Here is a 21901-nt window from a genome sequence, read left to right as displayed (position 1 = left end):
GGTCTTTTTTTTTCTGTGCTTGTATCGATTTAGTGTGTCATCTGCCTTGAAAGCTGGTGTGCTTGTTTGTTCTGGAGCAGATGTGAATCCATGAGATTCTTTGTCATGCCATGGCATGTTTGTAGTCTTGTCATTGTTTTGCAGTGTGCTGTGGCATTGTCCTTCATGTGCAGAGTTGTACCATTTTGTATAGGTCGTTATTTCATTGTTTTTGTTTCTGTCGTTTCTGTTTTTGTTGTTTTCGTTATCGTTCTTGTTGATGTTTTTGTCGTTTCTGTCTTTGTTGTTTTCATTGTCGTTCTTGTTGTTTTTGTCGTTTCTATCTTTGTTGTTTTCGTTGTCGTTCTTGTTGTTTTTGTCGTGCTTCTTGTTTCTGTTTTTTGTTGTTTTCGTCGTTTTTCTTTTGTGCTTGTTTCTGTTTGTGTTTTTGTCGTGCTTGTTGTCTTTGTTATGCTTGTTGTTTTTGTTCTTGTAGTTTTTGTTGTGTTTGTAGTTTTTGTTGTTGCTGTTGTTATTGTTTCTGCAGTGCTTCTTGTGGTTTTTGTTTTTCTTGTTGCGCTCAATGAATGTTCCGCAGGGATAATTTGAGTCATTGTCACAGTTATTGGTGCGAGTGTCCTTTGTGGTATCTGTTACATTGAGCGTTTCATCTAGAGAATGGTGAAAATGATCTGATGTTGCATTGATGTTGGTGACATCAGTCATTTGTGGTGGATTTGATTCCTCTTCTTTGCTTCCTTGGTACTCCTCTTCTGGAGTCATTTGTGGTGGATTTGATTCTTCTTCTTTGCTTTCTTGGTGCTCCTCTTCTGGAGTCAAAATCTTCACGATTTCATTCTCTTGTGGGTCTTGGTGCTCCTCTTCAGGAGCCAAAATCTTCATGATTTCTATTGACGTGGTCTCTCTGGACTCTTGGTGCTCCTCTTCTGGAGTCAAAGTCTTCAAGATTTCAATTGACGTCGTTTCTCTGGACTCATGAGTAGCCCTACTCTGTGCTTCTGTACAGACGAGCTGAGATCTGTCAGTTTCGCTGTGATGCTGCACTTCCTGTATGTCAAGTGTGATCACATTGTCACTGTTTTTGCATGCAGTGCGTAGACTTACATTGTCTTCTTCTTGATTATTTGAGCTTGGTAGACTTTCATAGTCCTGCTTGTGGTTGCTCAGATACGGTGGGTCTTGTTCATGCGTGGCGTTCGCTATGGAGTGTTTGCTTGCTTCCATTTTTGAGTCTGTCACCGAGCTGTCTGTGGAGGCTTACGTCACTCTCTTTGTGGAGGCTTGCGTCGCTCTCTCTGTGGAGGCTAGCTTCGCTCTCTTTGTGGAGTATTTCATCGCTCGCTCTGTGGAGTCTGTCATCGCTCTCTCTGTGGAGTGTCATCGCTCTCTTTGTGGAGTCTTTCTGTGCTCTCTGTGTGGCGTCGTCTTCGTCTTGGGTATTGCTGTCATCCAATGTATCGACGATCTGCCATGGCACCATGGTATTGGATTCATCTACCATGAGAAGAGTAGTGTTGAGCTTTTCAACCTTGTTGCTGATGCTGTGATCAGCATGTCCGAATAATTCAGCCATGTCTGAGCAGTATTGTGTGTATTGTTCAATAGCCAAATCATCTCGTTTTGTTTTGGGGTTGTTATCGATGTCTTCATGTTCAGTGAACAAATCACCTTCTTTAGTTTCTGATTTTTCATTGTGTCCTTCACTTTGGGTGGTGCAGACTGCTTGTTCCAGGGAGTTGTGAGAGTTATTTTCAACTGTTGGTATAAGTTCAGGCATTGTTCTGTCTTTTGAGGTAAGAAAATTGGGTTTTACAGCTTTAAGTGTCTTGTTTTCAATTTTCGGGCATTTCCCTTTTAAGTGGGCGTGATCCAGGTCCTCTGATGTCATGACGCTCGTGACATCATGCGTAGGAATCGATTGCATGTGCAAATCGATCTTCCTTTACTGTGCAATTTTTTTTTTTGTCCACTGCGCATGCGCGCCTTGAGCATGCGCAGAACCATCTTCGAATGGTGCTATCTTTCCTTTCAACTGGGCATGCGCGGCTGGCGCATGCGCAGAACGATCCGCGACCAAATCTTTTTCTAACTGCGCATGCACAGAACGTAAAACGGCTGATTTTAGCTGCATATGCGCGTCTTCTGTTTCCTGCGCATGCGCAGACACAGATTTTCGTCTTTTGTCCCCGGAGACTGTAAAATGTGCTCAGACGCCATTTTACAGTGGACTTCAGCGCTTTTTCTTTATAAGAAGTTCAAGTTACTTTTTCCTTTCGATCTGGACTTTTCACTCGTGATTTCTAGACTGAACCCTTTCTGTTCTGTTAGTGATTGTTTGAGTTTTGCATCACTCACTCCCTTTGCAGTTTGGCCTCTGAGCATACAGTACTGTTCAAATTCCATATAGTGCTCTTCAATTTTTTTTAGTATTCCAATTTGGTGCTGTCTTCACCTTTGAAGTATTTAAAACAATTATATATTTCTCTAGCTTCATGTCCTGCGATGAGCAGTGCTATTTTCATTTCTTTTGAAGCTGCTTCTAAATCATTAGCTATGATATATAGATCGAACATTTGTTTAAATATTTTCCATTTGTTACTTAAATTACCGGTTGTGTTCAGCTGAGGTGGAGTTCCAATCGATATAATCGAATTAGCGAAGTCTTCCCACGTCGAATGTCCGGTAGGAGTTTTCCTTGGCATTTTGGTCTTTCTGTGTCTACAGCTTGTGTAATCTTCTAATAAGCGTTCTGAAGTCTCCTGGTACCATGTGTTGTTTCTTGTCTGAATAAAGGCTCGTAATCTTAAAGTTGAAGTAGATGCTTTATTGTGAGTTTGTTCTCTCTCCAGCGCTTAACTTACTGTTACATCTGAGCTGCCTATCTGTTCTGCTTCCAGCTGCCGTACCTATGAAGTGCCTCTAACTTCCTGTCTCTCTCTCTATTTATACTTCTCCCGTGCTCCCTCTGGTGCTTGCTCAGTTGTATTGCATCTACCTTGACCCCTTATATATATACAGATCACTATAGCAGCAAGGTAGCACAAGTGATAAGCACTGTGGCTTCACACCACCAGGGACCCAGGTTCGATTCCCTGCTGGGTCACTGTGCAGAATCTGCACGTTCTCCTCGTGTCTGCGTGGGTTTCCTCCGGGTGCTCTGGTTTCCTCCCACAGTCCAAAGACGTGCAGGTTAGGGGAATTGGCCATGATAAATTACCCTTAGTGACCAAAAAAGGTTAGGAGGGGTTATTGGGTTACGGGGATAGGGTGGAAGTGAGGGTTTAAGTGGGTTGGTGCAGACTTGATGGGCCGAATGGCCTCCTTCTGCACTGTATGTTCTATGTTCTAAATGGAACGTATGAACTGAACCCTGAAATAACGGGTAGCCAAATATTACCAAGAAGGAATACCATGGCCCCAGGCTCTGCCAATAGTCCTATGCAGCATTAGGGCGACACCAAACAGAATCATGGGCTTCAGCCCATTCGAAATAATTACAGACAGGCCTATGTCCCTGCCAGGAACCAATGATTTCCAAAAAGCTGACCGTCACCTGATGAGTGACGCTTTACTAGAATATTGTCAGAACCTAACAAATTCTGTCAGTTCTTATGTGAAGAAAACAAAAAGAACCGTTGGGAGCTAAGTGGGAATGGTCTTTTCAGGTGCTATTGACCACCCAAGTAGCTGTCAAGCTGCAAGGGAAGAAGGCCTGGATACACGCCTCTCACGTAAAACAAGCATACTGGGATTAACTCCTATCTGCTAAAAAGATAATTATTATTGACTAATATGTTTAACCTTTTTGTTATATCTGCTGCTTGCATTTTAAGTGTTTGCACCCCTTTGACCAGCCAAACCTTGCACAGATGTCCTTGGCCCTCACTAATATGTCAGGCATGGGGAGACCATTGGGGTTCATATGACTCATTAAAAATCAAAGAGGGGGCCATGATGTGAGGCGCAGTAACTGCTTGCACTATTTTAATGTCTGATAATGCTGACTCTTCCAGCCTAACAGGTTTAACAACCTTACGAGGGCGAGGCCTTCTCTGAATGCTGGTATCCGGAAGTGGTAGCCCGATTCACCTCCTGCATTGGTACTTACTTCAGCTGTATTCACAGGGTCTATCCCTGGCTGCCATATTCTTGGACAGGATCTTGTTATTTGGAGTATATTATGCCCCATATCCGCCATTTTACCTCCCTTCTAGTGCTGGCTCGTTGGCGGAGGTTAAGGAGAGACGGAGAGATTCTTCTCCATCCTGGTCCCTTGGTACGGGAGTGTCAAACTGGCAAGGGAGTCTATTAACAATGCCTCTGTGCTTAAAGAGGTGGCCAATGACACCTCGGAAGGCTTATAAAATAATGATGAAATGGTTGCTGTTCATACGGTTGCCCTTCAAAACCGCATGGCCCTACATTTTATCCTTGCTGAGAAAGGGGGTACTTGTGCCCTGATAGGGGCTCAGTGTTGCACATACATTCCGGATAACTCCGAAAATATCATTAATCTGGCAGATCACATCCAAAGGGAGATAGAAAAGTTTAAGCTGCTTCCATCCTCCTGCTTATGGAGCTGGGCTACTGGGTGGGCTGGGCACTTTGGGAACTCATTAGTTCAAGGCTTGATCTTATCCTTTATTATCATTCTTATTCTCTATTGTGTTTTTCTGCTTATTAAGTGTTGCTTGTAAACGATTAACCAAAGTCCCTGTTATGATTATGCCCCTGCAAGCTCTCGCCTTCCCTTCCTACACCATAAATGCGCTTCCTATTTTTAAAATGCAGCTTATAAGGCTTGCCCATCACAGGTTTGAAGGCTGTCTCGAACAAATGGAGACCGTTAAAGGCACTGAGAGATGTGCACTTGTGCTACCTTTCGCAAGCTTGCTGAATTAAATGATTCATTCTCTTTGATATTATTTGAAGAATCAAAAGGGGGACTGTAGAGGACAAAGTAAGCTAACCAACTACTAAAACTAAGCTAATCAACTATGTGTGCGTTATGCACCCAAATGTGCGTGTGCTGATATAATAAGCTTGTACGATCAGCGATTGCAGGTTTGTTTCTTGAAGATGTAACATAAGAACTAGGAGCAGGAGTAGGCCATCTGGCCCCTCGAGCCTGCTCCGCATTCAATGAGATCATGGCTGATCTTTTGTGGACTCAGCTCCACTTTCCGGCCCCGAACACCATAACCCTTAATCACTTTATTCTTCAAAAAACGATCTACCTTTATCTTGAAAACATTTAATGAAGGAGCCTCAACTGCTTCACGGGGGCAAGGGAATTCCATAGATTCACAACCCTTTAGGTGAAGAAGTTCCTCCTAAACTCACTCCTAAATCTACTTCCCTTATTTTGAGGTTATTTTGAGTTCTGCTTTCACCTGCCATTGAAACAACCCGCCCGCCATCTATCTATTTATTCCTCATACTTTGATATGTTTCTATAACATCCCCCCCCACACATCCTTATAAATTCCAATGAGTACAGTTCCAGTCTACTCAGCCTCTCCTCATAATCCAACCCCTCAACTCTGGGATTAACCTAGTGAATCTCCTATGCACACCCTCCAGTGGCCAGTACGTCTTTTCTGAAGTGAGGAGACCAAAACTGAACACAATACTCCAGGTGTGGCCTCACTAACACCTTATACAGTTGCAGCATAACCTTCCTACTATTAAACTCCATCCCTCTAGCAATGAAGGACAAAACTTCATTCGCCTTTGTAATCACCTGTTGCACCTGTAAACCAACTTTTTGTGACTCATGTACTCGGACACCGTTTTGCTGTTATTCCTACCAAAATGGATAACCTCACATTTGTCAACATTATATTCCATCTGCCAGATCCTAGCCCATTCACTTAAACAATCCAAATCCCTCTGCAGACTTCCAGTTTCCCTGCACTGTTTGCTTTACACTCATCTTAGTGCTGTCTGCAAACTTGGACACATTGCCCTTGGTCCCCACTGCCAAATCATCTATGTAAATGTGAACAATTGTGGGCCCAACACTGATCCCTGAGGGACACCACTAGCTACCGATTTCCAACCAGAAAAACACCCATAATCCCCACTCTTAGTTTTCTAGTAATTAAATAATCCTCTATTCGTGCTGCTACGTTACCCTTAACACCATGCATCTTTATCTTATGCAGCAACCTTTTGTGTGGCACCTTGTCAAAAGCTTTCTGGAAATCCAGATATACCACATTAATTGGCTCCCCGTTGTCTATCGCACTGGTAATGTCCTCAAAAAATTCCACTTAATTAGTTAGGCACAACCTGCCCTTTGTGAACCCATGCTGCATCTGTCCAATGGGATCATATCCATCCAGATGCCTCGCTATTTCTTCCTTGATGATAGATTCCAGCATCTTCCCTACTACCGAAGTTAAGCTAACTGACCTATAATTACCCGCTTTCTGCCTACCTCCTTTTTTAAACAGTGGTGTCACGTTTGCTAATTTTCAATCTGCCGGGATCACCCTGAGTCTAGTGAATTTTGGTAAATTATCACTTGAAATCATTTGCAATTATTATTTCCAATTTCCCTAGCCATCTCTTTTAGTACTCTGGGATGCATTCCATCAGCGCCAGGAGACTTGTCTACCTTTAGCCCCATTAGCTTGCCCATCTCTACGTCCTTAGTGATAACAATCGTCTCAAGGTCCTTGAAGGGAGGGGTTCAGCAATGATACCTCTTAAAACTGAATAGTTAGCATGCCGCTAGAGTAGTTTTACATACGTTACTTTATTAAGGATTGAAATGAATATAGGAAGAGTACTGAGTAATCATTATTAACCATTAAACATGTATTTTTAGGACATAGCAGTAATGAGTAATCAAATGGTATTGAAGATAGCTAACTTGACCAGAAGGACATCACTTCTGACACCTTGTCTTTGTGAAATAATCCAGGGTGCTGGTTCTGGTGTTCTGTTTCTCACAAACAATCAGCACAGGATGCTGATATTGTACAAAGCTGTCAGGATGAACATTAATCATGGGTTGCTTGCGATTCTATTGGGTGAAGTTTAAACATTGCTTGCGATTCTATTGGCTAAGTTTAAACATAGCAGCTTCAGGGATTGAATCGCGTCTAACTGGGGAGGGCTATTGATTTTTGAAAGTTCCAGGTTCTTATCTCTCATGTAAATGAATGCAATCTTGTAGAAAATAAAACCGTCTTCAGATTGTTGATGTGTCTGCTGCTCTTTGTGCTGAGTTGAGCCACAGGAGAAAAGCCTACGTGGAAGGTGACTCAATACACAGGCCTTGAAACCTCCTCACGTGTCATAGCCTCATTTCCATCAGTTACTGGCATGTTGTTTGTGTCTTCCAGTGTGAAGACTGACCCAAAACATCTGTTCAGTTCCTCAGCCATTTCCTCATCTCACATTATTAAATCTCCCTTCTCATCCTCTAAAGGACCAATATTTACCTTAGCACTCTTTTTTTGTTTTATATATTTGCAGAAACTTTTACTATCTGTTATTATATTCTGAGCAAGTTTTCTCTCATAATCTATCTTACTCTTTATAGCTTTTTTAGAAGCTTTCTGTTGCCCCCAAAGATTTCCCAATCCTCGAGGTCTCCCACTAATTTTTTGCCACTTTGTATGCTTTTCCTTGAATTTGCTACTCCCTTATTTCCTTAGATATCCACGGTCGATTTTCCCTCTTTCTACCGTCCTTTTTGTTGGCATAAACCTTTGCTGAGCACTGAAAAATCGCTTGGAAGGTTCTCCACTGTTCCTCAACTGTTCCACCATAAAGTCTTTGCTCCCAGTCTACCTTAGCCAGCTCTTCTCTCATCCCATTGTAATCTCCTTTGTTTAAGCACAAACACTAGTGTTTGATTTTACCTTCTTCACCCTCCATCTGTATTTAAATTCCACCATATTGTGCTCACTCCTTCCAAGAGGATCCCTAACTATGAGATCATTAATCAATCCTGTCTCATTACATAGGAAAGATCTAGGACCGTTTGTTCCCTCGTAGGTTCCATTACATAATGTTCGAGGAAACTATCGCAGATACTTCTATAAATCCTCCTCAAGGCTGCCTTGACTGACCTGGTTAAACCAATTGACATGTTGATTAAAATCCCCCATGTAACTGTGCTGTACATTTCTACATGCATCAGTTATTTGTTTATTGCTCGCCCCACCGTTAATGTTAGTATTTGGTGGCCTATAGACTACTCCTATCAGTGACTTTTTCGCCTTACTATTCCTGATTTCCACCCAAATGGATTCAACCTCATCTGGTTTAGGTCACTCAGCTAAATCGCAGGCTTTTACAGCAGACCAAGCAGGCCAGCAGCACGGTTCGATTCCCGTACCAGCCTCCCCGGACAGGCGCCGGAATGTGGCGACTAGGGGCTTTTCACAGTAACTTCATTGAAGCCTACTCGTGACAATAAGCAATTTTCATTTCCATAGCACCGAAGTCATCCCTCACTACTGCCCAGATGTCATCCTTAAATAGCAGAGCTACACCACCTCCCTTACCATCCATTCTGTCCTTTCGAATAGTTTGATACCTTGGATATTTAACTCCCAGTCGTGACCATTCTTTATCCATGTTTCAGTAATGGCCATTAAATCATAGTCATTCACGATGACTTGCGGCATCAACTCATTTACCTTATTCTGGATACTACGAGCATCGAGGTAAAGTACCCTTATGTTGGCTTTTTGCCACTGTTTTGAATCTTTTTTTTGATAAACAATTTTAATGAGGTATTTTTTGGCATTGTAAACAGTAGAATTACAGAACGTGAAAACAAAAGGACTGTACAATAAACAAACTACACCGTGCAATCGCCCTAACCCATCCTACCCAGATCTGCCTAATTGACCCCCTATACTACATTCCCCTAACCACCCACCCACCCCCTGCTGACGATTAATTCTCCGCAAAGAAGTCAAAGAATGGTTGCCACCTCCAGCGAACCCTAACAACGACCCTCTCAAGGCGAACTTGATTTTCTCCAGCCCAGGAAACTCGCCATGCCTGACAGCCAGGCTTCTGACTTCGGGGGCTTTGACTCCCTCCAAGCTAGAAGTATCCGTCTCCGGGCTACCAGGGAAGCCACCCTTATGTTCAATGCTCCAGACATGGGGCGGAATTCTCCGCTCCCCACGCCAGGTGAGAGAATCGCGGGAGGGCCAGGCAACTCACGACACGCCGCCCTGGCACTCCCCGCGATTCTCCCACCCCCGCTCGAGGAATCGCCGCTCGCCGTTTTTTCCCAACAACCGCCGATTCTCCGCCACGGATGGGCCGAGCGTCCTGACGTTCCCGACCTGGTCACGGCCGGCAGCAACCACACCTGATCGCTGCCGTCGTGAACATGGCGCCAAAGTTTTGTTTGTGGCTTGTGGGGGGGCGGAGAGGGGAGTGAGCACCACGGCCATGCTCGGGAGGGGACTGGCCCGGCCCGCGATCGGTGCCCACCGATTGTCGGGCCAGGGTCTCCAAGAGACGCACTCTTTCCCCCTCTGCCGCCCCGCAAGATCAAGCCGTCATGTCTTGCGGGGCAGCGGAGGGGAAGACAGCAACCGCGCATGCGCGGTTGGAGTCGGCCAACCTGCGCATTGCGTGGCTGACGTCACTTAGGCACCGCCGTCGCGTCTTTCTCGGCGTGCCGCCTTGACGCAAGCGTCAAGGCCCGCCGGCCGAGATTTACGGAGCGCCGCTCCTAGCCCCCCTGGGGTGGGGGGGGGGGGTGTGGTGAATAGGGTGCAAGGAGCGGCCTCCGAGGCCGACGTGATAATCGGCCGAGTTCACGACGGCCTTCCCGATGCTGTGTGGGAGCGGAGAATTCCTCCCATGATGTCTTCGAACCCCTGCCAGTATCTCCTAAGTTTTGGACACGCCCAAATCACGTGGACATGGTCTGCCGGTCCTCTCAGGCACTTTACACACCTGTCCTCTACACCAAAGAATCTGCTCATCCGGGACACTGTCATGTGGGCCCGGTGGACAACCTTAAACTGAATCAGGCTGAACCTGGCACATGTTGCAGTCCCATTAACCCACCTCAGCGTGTCCGCCCACAGGCCTTCCCCAATCTCCCCATCCAACTCCTCCTCCCATTTATGCCTCAGTTCCTCAGTCTGCAGCTCCTCCGCTCCCATGAATTTAATTTCATTTTTCATTCATTTCATGAGCTCCTTGTAAATATCCGAGACACTTCCCTCCCCCACCCATCCTCTAGACACTACCCTATCTTGGATCCCACTTGGTGGCAAGAGTGGAAAAGATGGCACCTGCCTACGCAAAAAGTCCCGCACCTGAATATACTGGAATTTATTCACCCTCGTCAACCCAAACTTGTCCTCCAGCGCGCTCAAGCAAGGGAAGCTCCCTTCCAGAACAAATCCCCCATCTGCTCAATCCCCGCCCTCTGCCATACCCAATATCCCCCCCGTCCAACCTCCCCGGAGCAAACCGATGGTTGTCACATATTGGGGATCAGACCGATGCTTCCGTTGCTCCCACGTGCCTCCTCCTCTGTCCCCCAGATCGAAAGGGCCGCCACCAAACTACAGGACTGGTGGAGAAGCACGCCGGCGGGAACGGCAGTGGCGCCGTCACCAACGGCCCCCAACTGGTGCCCCTACGTGAGGCTGCCTCCATCGCTCCCAAGTCGAACCACACCACTTCCTTATCATGGCAATGTTAGCCGCCCAATAATAGTTGCTGAAATTCGGCAGCGCTAGCCCCCCTTCCCCCCGGTTCCGCTCGAGCACCACCCTCTTTACCTCGCGGGGACTTGCCCGCCCATACAAGGCCCAAAATGATCTTGCTTACTGATGCACGATCAATAACTCTCGAAACAAGATTGGAGTACAATTGAAGGCTTTATTGGACTAGATGTTTCCCCCAGCAGCGCAGGTACAGAATGCAGCAGCTAGGGAGACACAGACTTTTATACTCCGCCTTACTGGGCGGAACCAGCAGGCAGGCTTCACCAATGTTCTTACAGTATCAGGTACCTCCAACACCAGTGGTCTTACAGCATCGGGTACCTCCAACCTAGGTACCGTAATACCCCTAATACCGACTACCACACTTACCCTCTTAAAAAAGGAATATGGAATGAAAATGGGGAGACACTGGAACACGAATAAGAACCTCGGGAGGACCGTCATTTTAACTGTCTGAACTTTCCCAGCTAACGACAGCGGGAGCGCATCCCATCTGTTTATCACAGGGCTAAATCGCTGGCTTTGAAAGCAGGCCAGCAGCACGGTTCGATTCCCGTAACAGCCTCCCCGAACAGGCCACAGTATGTGGCGACTAGGGGCTTTTCACAGTAACTTCATTGAAGCCTACTCGTGACAATAAACGATTTTCATTTCATTTTCATCTCCAGAACTCCCCTCGCATTTGATCTACCAGCCGGACAGGTTGACAGGTTCAGCTTGTGTAGTCGACCCCATTCCTGCGCCACTTGTATTCCCAGGTACCTGAAACTGTCCCCAACGAGCCGGAACGTCAGCTCTCTCAGCCAGTCCCCTTGGCCCCTCTCCTGAACTACAAACATTTCACTTTTTGTCATATTCAATTTGTACCCCGAAACCGGCCGAATTCCCCCAGGGTCGCCATGATTCCGTCCATCCCCGCCATCGGGTCCGAAACGTACAACAGCAGGTCATCTGCATACAATGAAACCCTATGCTCCAACCCCCCCTCCCCGAACCAGCCCCTTCCAACCCCCTGAAGCCCTCAGAGCAATTGCCAGCGGCTCTATAGCTAGCGCAAACAGCAGTGGGGAGAGGGGGCATCCCTGTCTTGTCCCACGGTGCAGTCTGAAATAGTTGGAAATCGTCCCTTTTGTCCTCACACTTCGCCTCCGGGGCCTGATATAACAGCCTGACCCAGTCGAAACCCACCCAAATCCAAACCGTCCCAGCACCTCCCTAAGTAGTCCCACTCTACCCGGTCAAATGTCTTCTCGGCGTCCATTGCCACCACTACCTCCACCTCCTTTCCCTCCGGGGGCATCATGATCACATTGAGCAATCTTCTTATATTCGCCCCTAGTTGCCTACCTTTAACAAAACCTGTTTGGTCCTCCCTAATAACACTTGGCACACAATCCTCAATCCTAGTGGCCAAAACCTTTGCCAGCAGTTTGGCATCCACGTTAAGAAGGGAGATCGGCCTATAAGACCACACAACTCTGGGTTCTTGTCCCGTTTAAAATTAAGGAGATGGTAGCCTGCAACATCGTGTGGGGAAGCACCCCTCTGTCCCTTGCCTCATTAAACACCTTGACCAGCAGCGGCCCCAATATCCCGGAGAACTTTTTATAAAATTCTACCGGGTATCCATCCGGTCCCGGGGCCTTACCTGACTGCATGGCCTTTAAGCCCTCTAATATCTCCTCAACTCTGATCGGGGCGCCCAGCCCTTCTACTAGCTCCCTGCCCACTTTTGGGAATGTCAGGCCGTCTAAGAAACGTCTCATCCCCTCCGGCCCCGCTGGGGGCTCCGAGCTATAAAGTTTGCAATAAAAATCCTTGAAAGCTCTGTTCACACACGCTGCATCCCCAACCAAGTTACCACCTCCATCCACCACTTTACCTATTGCCCTAGCCGCCTCCCTCTTTCTGAGCTGCTGAGCCAGCATAGATCATAGAATTTACAGTGCAGAAGGAGACCATTCGGCCCATCACATCTGCACCGGCTCCTGGAAAGAGCACCCTACCCAAGGTTAACACCTCCACCCCATCCCCATAACCCAGTGACCCCACCCAACACTAAGGGCAATTTTGGACACTAAGGGGAATTTATCATGGCCAATCCACCTAATCTTTGGACTGTGGGAGGAAACCGGAGGAAACCCACGCACACAAGGGGAGGATGTGCAGACTCCGCACAGACAGTGTCCCAAGCCGGAATCGAACCTGGGACATTGGAGCTGTGAAGCGATTGTGCTATCCACAATGCTACCGTGCTGCCCAGCATCCTGCTGGCTTTCTCACCATGCTCATATATCGCACCCCTCGCCTTTCTGAGCTGCTCTACTGCCTTGCCCGTGGACACCACCCCAAACTCCGCCTGCAGCCTCTTCCGTTCCGTCAAGAGCTCCACACTTGGGGTCCCCGCATACCTCCTGTCAATCTGCAGAATCTCCACTAACAGTCGGTCCGTTTCTGCCCTGTCCGTCTTGTCCCTGTGAGCCCGGATTGAAATCAGCTCCCCTCTCACCACTGCCTTAAGCGCCCCCCACACCACCGCTGCTGAGAGTTCCCCCGTATCATTGACCTGCAGGTAGTTTTGTATACACTTCCTCACCCTCTCGCATACCCCTTCATCCGCCAGTAGTCCCACATCCAGCATCCACTGCGGACGCTGGAAGCTCTCTTCACTCACCTGTAGCTCAACCCAATGCAGGGCATGGTCGGAAATGGTGATTGCCGAATACTGTGCATCCACCACCCCTGTCAGTAGATCCTTACTCAGTATTAAAATATTGATCCGGGAGTAGACCCTATGGACGTGAGAGAAGAAGGAGAACTCCTTCCCTGTCAGCCTACCAATCCTCCACGGATCGGTCCCCCCCATTTGCTCCATGAACTCCCTCAGCTCTTTTCCCATTGCTGACACTCTGCCGTTCTTGAGCACGACTGGTCCAGGCCTGGATCCATAACTGTATTGAAATCCCCTCCCATAACCAGCTTGTGGGAATCCAGGTCTGATATCTTTCCCAGCACCCTCTTTATGAAATCCACATCATTCCAGTTTGGCGCATATATGTTGGCCAAGACCACCTTCCTCCCTTCCAGCCTACCGCTAACCATAACGTAGCGACCTCCCCCCGTCCGAAACAATATTCCCCACCTCAAACTGCACCCACTTGTTCACCAGAATCGCGACTCCTCTGGTCTTAGCGTCTAGCCCTGAGTGGAATACCTGACTAACCCAGCTCTTCCTCAACCCGATCTGGTCCGCTACCTTCAGGTGCGTCTCCTGTAACATTATCACGTCCGCCTTTAAAGCCCCAAGATGCGAGAACACTTTAGCCCTCTTCACCGGCCCATTTAGCCCTCTCACGTTCCATGTAACCAGCCTAGTTGGGGGGCACCGTGCGCCCCCCCCCTTGCCGGTCAGCCATCCCCTTTACGGGGCCTGCCCCCAACCCCTGCCCTGTGCCTCTGTAGCCCCGCCTCCTGGCAGCGCCCATCCCCAACCTCTTCTCCACTTCTAAAATCAAATCCCTCCCTCGTCAGCCAACACTGTTTTGAATCTTAACACCTCTGTCAGTAACCTCTCCTAAGTTATTTTTCCTTTGAACTTTTCTCCTAATTGTCCTCATCGTTGAACCCATATCCTCATGTACAACCTGCTGCGTTGCTTTCCATTTATGTTTTTACTTCCCGTTTATTCCTTTTCGTATTGCTGGGCCTATTCACTGAGCTCTCCTCAGTCACTGTACCCTCTACTGTGGCCCTTTTTGACTATGGTTTCTCAAACTTACACTTTCCCCCTTACTGCCTTTTGTTTCTGCCCCCGTTTTACTCCCCTCCGACTTCCTGCATTGGTTCCCATCCAGCTGCATACCTCAAAAAGGATTTCTAAAAACTACCACCGGACGCCGAATATTTGAAAAAGCTATGTTCTAAGAAGTAGGCTTAGCCACTGTTGTAATGCACTGTGTACACTGCAGCCAAGATGTGCCAGAGCGACAGGAGTGATTCTTAAGCTGTGGTTAAAGGGGTACCTATCAAAACAGACGGTTTAGTTCATGATGGTGGCAAGCTTCTTGAATGACGTTGGAGCTACATCCATTCAAGCAAGTACGGTGCATTCCATCACACTCCTGATTTATGCCTGGCAAGTGGTGGAAAGGCTGTGGGAAGTCAGGTATTGAGGCACTCACTGCAGGATTCCCAGCTTCTGCTCTGCTGCTATAACTACAGTGTTGTTGCTGGTCCAGTTTCTGGTCAATGGTGACCTTCAGGATGTTGATGGTGCAGAATTTGAGATGTTGATGGTGCAGAATTTGATGATGGCAATGCCATGGAGTGTCATGGGGAGATGATTAGACTATCTTATTAGATGGTCATTGCCTGACAGTTGTGTGGCATGAATGTGTTCATTTTCTGAGAAATTGCTTATAGAAGTGTGCAGTCATCAGTGAAAATCCCACTTCTGACCTTAAGGTCATTGATGGAGCGGCAAGAGATGGCTGGGCCCAAGACATTGTTCTGAGAAACCCCAGCAGTGATGTTCTAGGGCTGCGATAATTGACTGCAAGACTGTCATTAAGCCTATCACAGACCTGTTGCTGATAGAACATGAAGAAATAAGAAGCAGAATAAGCCATTTGCCATTGAGCCTATTTCGCAAGTCAACAAAATCATTACTTGTCTGATTGTGGTCTTAACTCCACGTTCCTGCCTGTTCTCCATAACGCTTGACTCCCTTGTCGATCAAAAATCTGTCTAACTTAGCCTAATAATAGGGCAGCACAGTGGCGCAGTGGGTTAGCCCTGCAGCCTCACGGCGCCGAGGTCCCAGGTTCGATCCCGGCTCTGGGTCACTGTCCGTGTGGAGTTTGCACATTCTCCCCGTGTCTGCGTGGGTTTCGCCCCCACAACCCAAAGATGTGCAGGGTAGGTGGATTGGCCACGCTAAATTGCCCCTTAATTGAAAAAAATGAATTGGGTACTCTAAATTTATTTTTTTAAACTTAGCCTAATAATAGAATGTAGATATTTCAATATAATATATTGAATGGTCCAACCTCTTAGAGCTCCCTGGGGTAGTGAATTTGAAAAATTAATAACACTGAGAAAAATATACCACTCATCTCCAATTTAAAAGGGTGACGCGTTTTGAAACTGTCCTCCCTTTCCAATATACCCTTCCATGCTATCCTTGGCACAGACTAGTATTTGTGATGTTCATTGTTTTATTTGCATGCAAAACTGTTTTTGTGCTGCAGGAGCCAGGATTTCTCACCGCATTTGAGTATAGTGAGAAGAGGAAAACAGTGTTTCACATCACCACTGGCAGCCAAGAATTAGAGTGAGAACCGTATTTATCTATGGAAATTACATGAAGAGAGCAAAACGGTTTCAAAGTCAAACAGAAAAGCTGTTGTACATCATTTGGGGATTTCTTTGACCTTGAGTAGTTTTGCTTAAATGGTGATGTTGCTGGCAAAATCTAAATGGTCTGAGAGGCATTGAATTAAAATGAAAAGACAATCATCAAACAAGGAACAGTGAGGTGGTCACTGAGCAACATCTGAATTATTTTTGTGATGCGATTGCATTCTGGAGCTGTGGAAATGCCCTCGTCTGTTCCATTTACTGCACGATCTATTTCATTGGCTGCATGAACTACCTCCGAGACATTTACTTCAGAAACTGGACTGCATTTGCTTCAGAAGTATATTGCATTGACTGCAAGGACAGTCACTATTCCATTTACTGCAGGAATAATCTTCATTCATTGCAGGAATTATTTATTTGTTTATAGCAGGAATAGTAGCGAAATACTGCGAGTGCTGGAAAGCTGAAATAAAAATGATGAAAGTACTGAACTGGTCAAAGAGCATCTGTGGAGAGAGAAAGAGAGTTAAAGTAGTCACCGACTTGAAAAGTTAATTCTGTTTCTCTCTCCACAGATGCTGCCAGATTCGCTGAGTATTCCAAGCACTTTTTGTTTGTATTTACTGCAGGAGTGCTCTTGTATATTTATTGTAGGAACACTCGTGCATTTACTGCAGGAGCTCTCTTACATGTTTACTACCGGAGGTACCTCCCAAATATTTCCAGAATTTTCTATTTTTATATACTGCAGGAACACTTTTGTGCATTTACTACAGAGGTTATCTCCCAGTATTTCCAGCATTTTCTGTTTTTATTAGCTGCAGGAACACTATCGTACATTTACTGCAGGAGCTATTTCTGTGCTGCTTTTGCCAAACTATCTCTTCCATTAACTGCAGAAGTGATCAATTGCATTTACTGCAGAAACTATTTCTTTTCCATTCACTGCTGGGACTATCTTTTCTAAATACTCCATGTCTTTTACTGCAGGCACTATCTCTGTGACACTATATTAGGAACTAAGAAATAAAGGGAGCTGACATAGCTTATATCAAAGGTTATGCAATAATCATGGGAGACTTTAATCTTCATATAGACTTGACTAATCACATTGTCAAAGATAGTTTGGAGGACATCTAGGAAATGACAGCAAGGATGTTTCCCAGATCAATGTGTCATTAACCCAACAAGGAAGAGACTATTTTAGATCTTGTGTAATGAAACAGGGTTAATTAATAATTTCCTGAGGTCTGGCAATGGTGGATGCTATGTGACTTGGCACTGAGGGTGTATGGACAAAGGATGATGGTAGGGGACCATGTATTGGCACGAGCTGACAGTATGTCGGCATAGGGTCTATAAAGGGCCATGGGTGTACATAGGTTGCATGGGGGTGTGGGGCTATGGGGAGGTGGGTAAAGGGGCATAAGGTGACATGGATGGGGCATGGGGAGTGTGCGAGGGGTGAGGGCTAGAAGAATGTTTATTTGTTTTATTCCTTATAAGTCCCGGAGCACTGAGGCTGGTCTTTCAATCCCCGCACCCGGAAGCCCCTGTTACTGCTCCGTACTGTTTTCGAGGAGGTGGGCCATATTCCCATTAACACCCAACACCCTGGAACACCTGGCCAGGTTGCAACCACTCATGCGCCGTGACTCATCATGGTTTGATACCAACTATATTCTGGCATCCAAATGCAGTGCTAGTATCTAAGCTGGTAGCTGCAGGTGTTCATATCAAGTGACAGGGCCTCTTCATTGACTAGACAACTGAGTGTTTGAAAGAAGTGCTCAGAATAGGAAGATAATTATCAGAAAATGTGGAGATTGTCCTGCAACTAAATGTAATCAAAATAACTTTTGAAGTAAATCTAACTGGTAGTTCCTGCAGTTAATGGAACAGAGATGGTTCCTGCAGTACATGCAATAGTGTTACTTCAGTAAAGGCAGCAGAGATGTAACCCCACCATAAATAGAATCGAGATAGTCCTTTTTTAAAAATTCATTCCAGGATGTGGGCGTCGCTGGTTAGCCCAGCATTTATTTCCCATCCCTAGTTGCCCTTCAGAAGGTGGTGGCGAGCTACCTCCTTGAACCGCCACTGGTGGAGGGTTTGAATGTTTGTGGAAGGGAGAACAATCAAGGTGGCTGCTTTGTCCTGGATGGTGTCGAGCTTCTTAAGTGTTGTTGCACTCATCCAGGCAAGTGGAGAGTATTCCATCACACTCCTGACTTGTGCCTTGTAGATGGTGGAAAGGCTTTGGGGAATCAGGAGGCGAGTTACTTGCCGTAGGATTCCTAGCCTTTGACGTGCCCTGGTAGCCACAGTGTTAATATGGCTAGTCCAGTTCAGTTTCTGATCAATGGTAACCCCCAGGATTCAGCGATGGTAATGCCATTGAATGTCAAAGGGCGGTGGTTAGATCCTCTCTCGTAGGAGATGGTCTTTGCCTGGCACTTATGTGGCACAGTAATTGCACCAGAGTTACTGCAGAAAATATGAGTTATTGCAGTAATGTAATAGATTGTTTCTGAAGTAAATGTAATAGTTTTCCTTTAGCAAAAATAGTAACAACAATTCTTCAGTAAATGCAACAGAGAGAAGTGGATGGGAAGGGAAGCAAGAGTCCATGGTCACGCCATCAACAGCTTTCTCATCAAGCCAGATAACTTGACTGGGGTGTGCTGGGAGTTGAGAAGGGGCAGAAACGTATCGTCATCCTCAATGTTCTCAGTGACGTCAAACACTGCAAGCCCCCCTTGCAGCTTGTGCCCATGATGCTGAAAGCCATCTGCTCTGCTGGGCTCAGGGGATGCAGGCATCTTTTTCCTCACTGGTCCTGTTCTGCTTCTTTTTTTTTAATAAACATTTTACTGAGGTATTTTTTGGTATGATAACAACAACACAATAAGCAATGTACATGAAACTATAAGCAAAGTGCAAAAGCCGTCTCCCTCCCTTACTTTTATTAACCCCCTACTCTAAGCAAAACAGAGAAAGCTAGCCATGTCCGATAGCCAGGTCTCCAACTTCGGGGGCTTTGAGTCCCTCCAAGCTAATAGTATCCGTCTCTGGGCTACCAGGGAAGCAAAGGCCAAAACGTCTGCCTCTTTCTCCTCCTGGATTCCCGGGTCTTCCGACACCCCGAAAATCGCCACCTCTGGACACAGCGCCATCCTTGTTTTTAACACCATGGACATGACATCTGCCAACCCCTGCCAAAATCCCCGAAGCTTCGGACATGCTCAGAACATGTGGACACGGTTCGCTGGTCCTCCCGCACATTTTGCACACCTGTTTTCCATCCCAAAGAATCTACTCATCCGGGCCACTGTCATGTGAGCCCGCTGAACGACCTTAAATTGTATCAGGCTGAACCTGGCACATGTTGCGGACACGTTGACTTACTCAACACGTCCGCCCACAAACCATCCTCTATCTCTCCTCCCAGCTCCTCCTCCCACTTGCGCTTCAGCTCCTCGGTCTGCGTTCTTCTCTGACCCCATATGTTTGTTGTAAATGTCCGAGACGCCATCTTCTCCTCCCCACCCTCTGGAAACTACCCTGTCCTGAATCCCCATGAGCGGTAGGAATGGGAATGTTGACACCTGTTTACGTAGGAAGTCCTGCACCTGCAGATACCTGAATTTGTTCCCCCTCGCCAACCCAAACTTCTCCTCCAGTGCCCTCATACTCAGAAAGTTCCCCTCTATAAACATATCCCCCATCCTCTCAATCCTTGCTCTCTGCCATATCCGGAACCCCCCATCCATACGTCCCGGGGCAAACTGGTGATTATTACAGATTGGGGACCAGACTGATGCTCCCTCTGCTTCCACATGTATCCTCCATTGCCCCCAGACTCTCAGAGCCGCCACCACCACTGGGCTGGTGGAGTACTGTGCCGGCTGAAACGGCAGAGGAACAGTTACCAACGCCCCCAAACTGGTGCCCCTGCATGAAGCCGCCTCCATACCGACCCCTCCCCCACCACCCACTTCCTGATCATGGCGATATTCGCCGCCCAGTAATAGTTGCTAAAATGTGGCAGCGCCAGCCCACCCTCTCCCCGACTCCGCTCAAGCATTACCTTCCTTGCCCGCCCAATCAAAGCCAGAGATCAAAAGGACCGCAAAATAAAGATGGGGAGACATCGAAACACGAACAGGAATCTCGGGAGGACTGTCATCTTCACCGTCTGCACCTTCCCAACTAATGACAACGGGAGCACGTCCCATCTCCGAAAATCGGCCTTCATTTGGTCTACTAGCCGGGCCAGATTTAATTTATGCAGCCGGTGCCATTCCCGTGCCACTTGAATGCCTAGGTATTTAAAGCCTCCCCCTACTAATCTAAACGGCAGCTCCCCCAATCGCCTCTCCTGTCCCCTCGCCTGGATCAGCTTATACCCTGAAAACTGGCCAAATTCCCCTCGAATCCTCATGATTTCTCCATCCCTCTAATGGGTCCGATACAAACAGAAGCGGGTCGTCTGCATAGAGTGAGACTCTATGCTCCACACCCCCGCCCCCCCGGACCAGCCCCTTGAGGCTCTCAAAGCAATTGCCAACAGCTCTATGGCCAACACGAACAACAGTGGGGAGAGGTGGCATCCCTGTTTCATCCCCCGGTGCAGTCTAAAGTAGTTCTATGTTGTCCTATTCGTACGTACACTTGCCAGAGGAGCCTGATACAGCAACCTGACTCAGTCAATAAAGCCCCGCCCAAATCCGTACCATCCCAGTACCTCCCACAGATAATCCCATTCTACCTGATCAAAAGCCTTTACTGCATCCATTGCGATCACTACCTTCAACTCCCTACCTTCCGGGGGCATCATGATCATTTTTAACAGCCTTCTTACATTGGCCACCAACTGCCCACCCTTAACAAACTCCATCTGGTCCTTCCCAATAACTTCCGGAACACAATCCTCAATCCTGGAGGACAAAATTCTGGCCAGCAGTTTGGCATCCACATTCAACAGGGATATTGGCCTGTAGGACCCCCATAGCTCTGAGTTCTTGTCCCGCTTCAGGATCAGCGAGATCGTGGCCTGTGACATCGTCGGGGGCAGCACCCCTCTATCCCTTGCCTCATTGAACATCCTCATCAACACCGGCCCCAATATCCCAGAGAGCTTTTTATAAAACTCCACTGGGTACCTGTCCAGTCCCGGGGCTTTACACGACTGCATGGCCTTCAGACCCTCCCCTATCTCTTCCAATCTGAGTGGGTCCCCCAGCCCTTCTACCAGCTCCCCGCCACCTTTGGAAAATTCAGCACTCCCAAGAAGGCCTCATCCCCTCCGGCCCCCTAGGGGGCTCCGACCTATGCAGCCGACTGTAGAAATCCCTAACGCCTTATTCACCCCTGCTCAATCTCCAACCAGGTTCCCATCTCCGTCATTTACTTTCCCTATCTCCCTGGCTGCCTCCCTCTTTCTAAGTTGCTGTGCCAGAATTCTGCTGGCCTCTCTCCATACTCATAGATTGCCCCCTCGCCTTTCTCAGCTGCTCCACCGCCCTCCCTGTGGTTAACAAGCTGAACTCCGCCTGTAGCCTCCTCCATTCCCTTGAAAGCCCTGCCTCTGTGGTCTCCGCATATCTCCTATTGATCTGTAATAGCTCCTTAACCAGTCAGTCCATCTCTGCCCTATCCACCTTCTCCCTATGGGCCTGTATCGAGATCAGCTCCCTTCTGACCACCAGCTTCAGTGCTTCCCAGACCATCGCTGCTGAAATTTTCCCCGTGTCGTTGACCTGCAGGTAGTTCTGAATACATTTCCTCAGCCGCTCGCACACCCCTTC

General features: G+C 47.3%; 1 protein-coding gene across 2 annotated transcripts in view; it reads left to right on the top strand.

The window, feature by feature from the left end:
- dmc1 (DNA meiotic recombinase 1) overlaps positions 1-21901 on the top strand; it is a 100830-nt gene that overhangs the window by 25721 nt on the left and 53208 nt on the right. For both annotated transcript variants that reach the window (XM_038783852.1, XM_038783851.1), the window contains one exon: positions 15980-16062. In XM_038783852.1, the coding sequence (XP_038639780.1) occupies positions 15980-16062 (83 nt within the window). The remainder of the gene's footprint in view (positions 1-15979; positions 16063-21901) is intronic.

This window comes from Scyliorhinus canicula, chromosome 23 (assembly GCF_902713615.1).
Source record: "Scyliorhinus canicula chromosome 23, sScyCan1.1, whole genome shotgun sequence".
Lineage (NCBI taxonomy): Eukaryota > Metazoa > Chordata > Chondrichthyes > Carcharhiniformes > Scyliorhinidae > Scyliorhinus > Scyliorhinus canicula.
The sequence above is the reverse complement of the archived record's forward strand: the minus strand, read 5'-3'. Positions and strand labels throughout refer to the sequence as shown.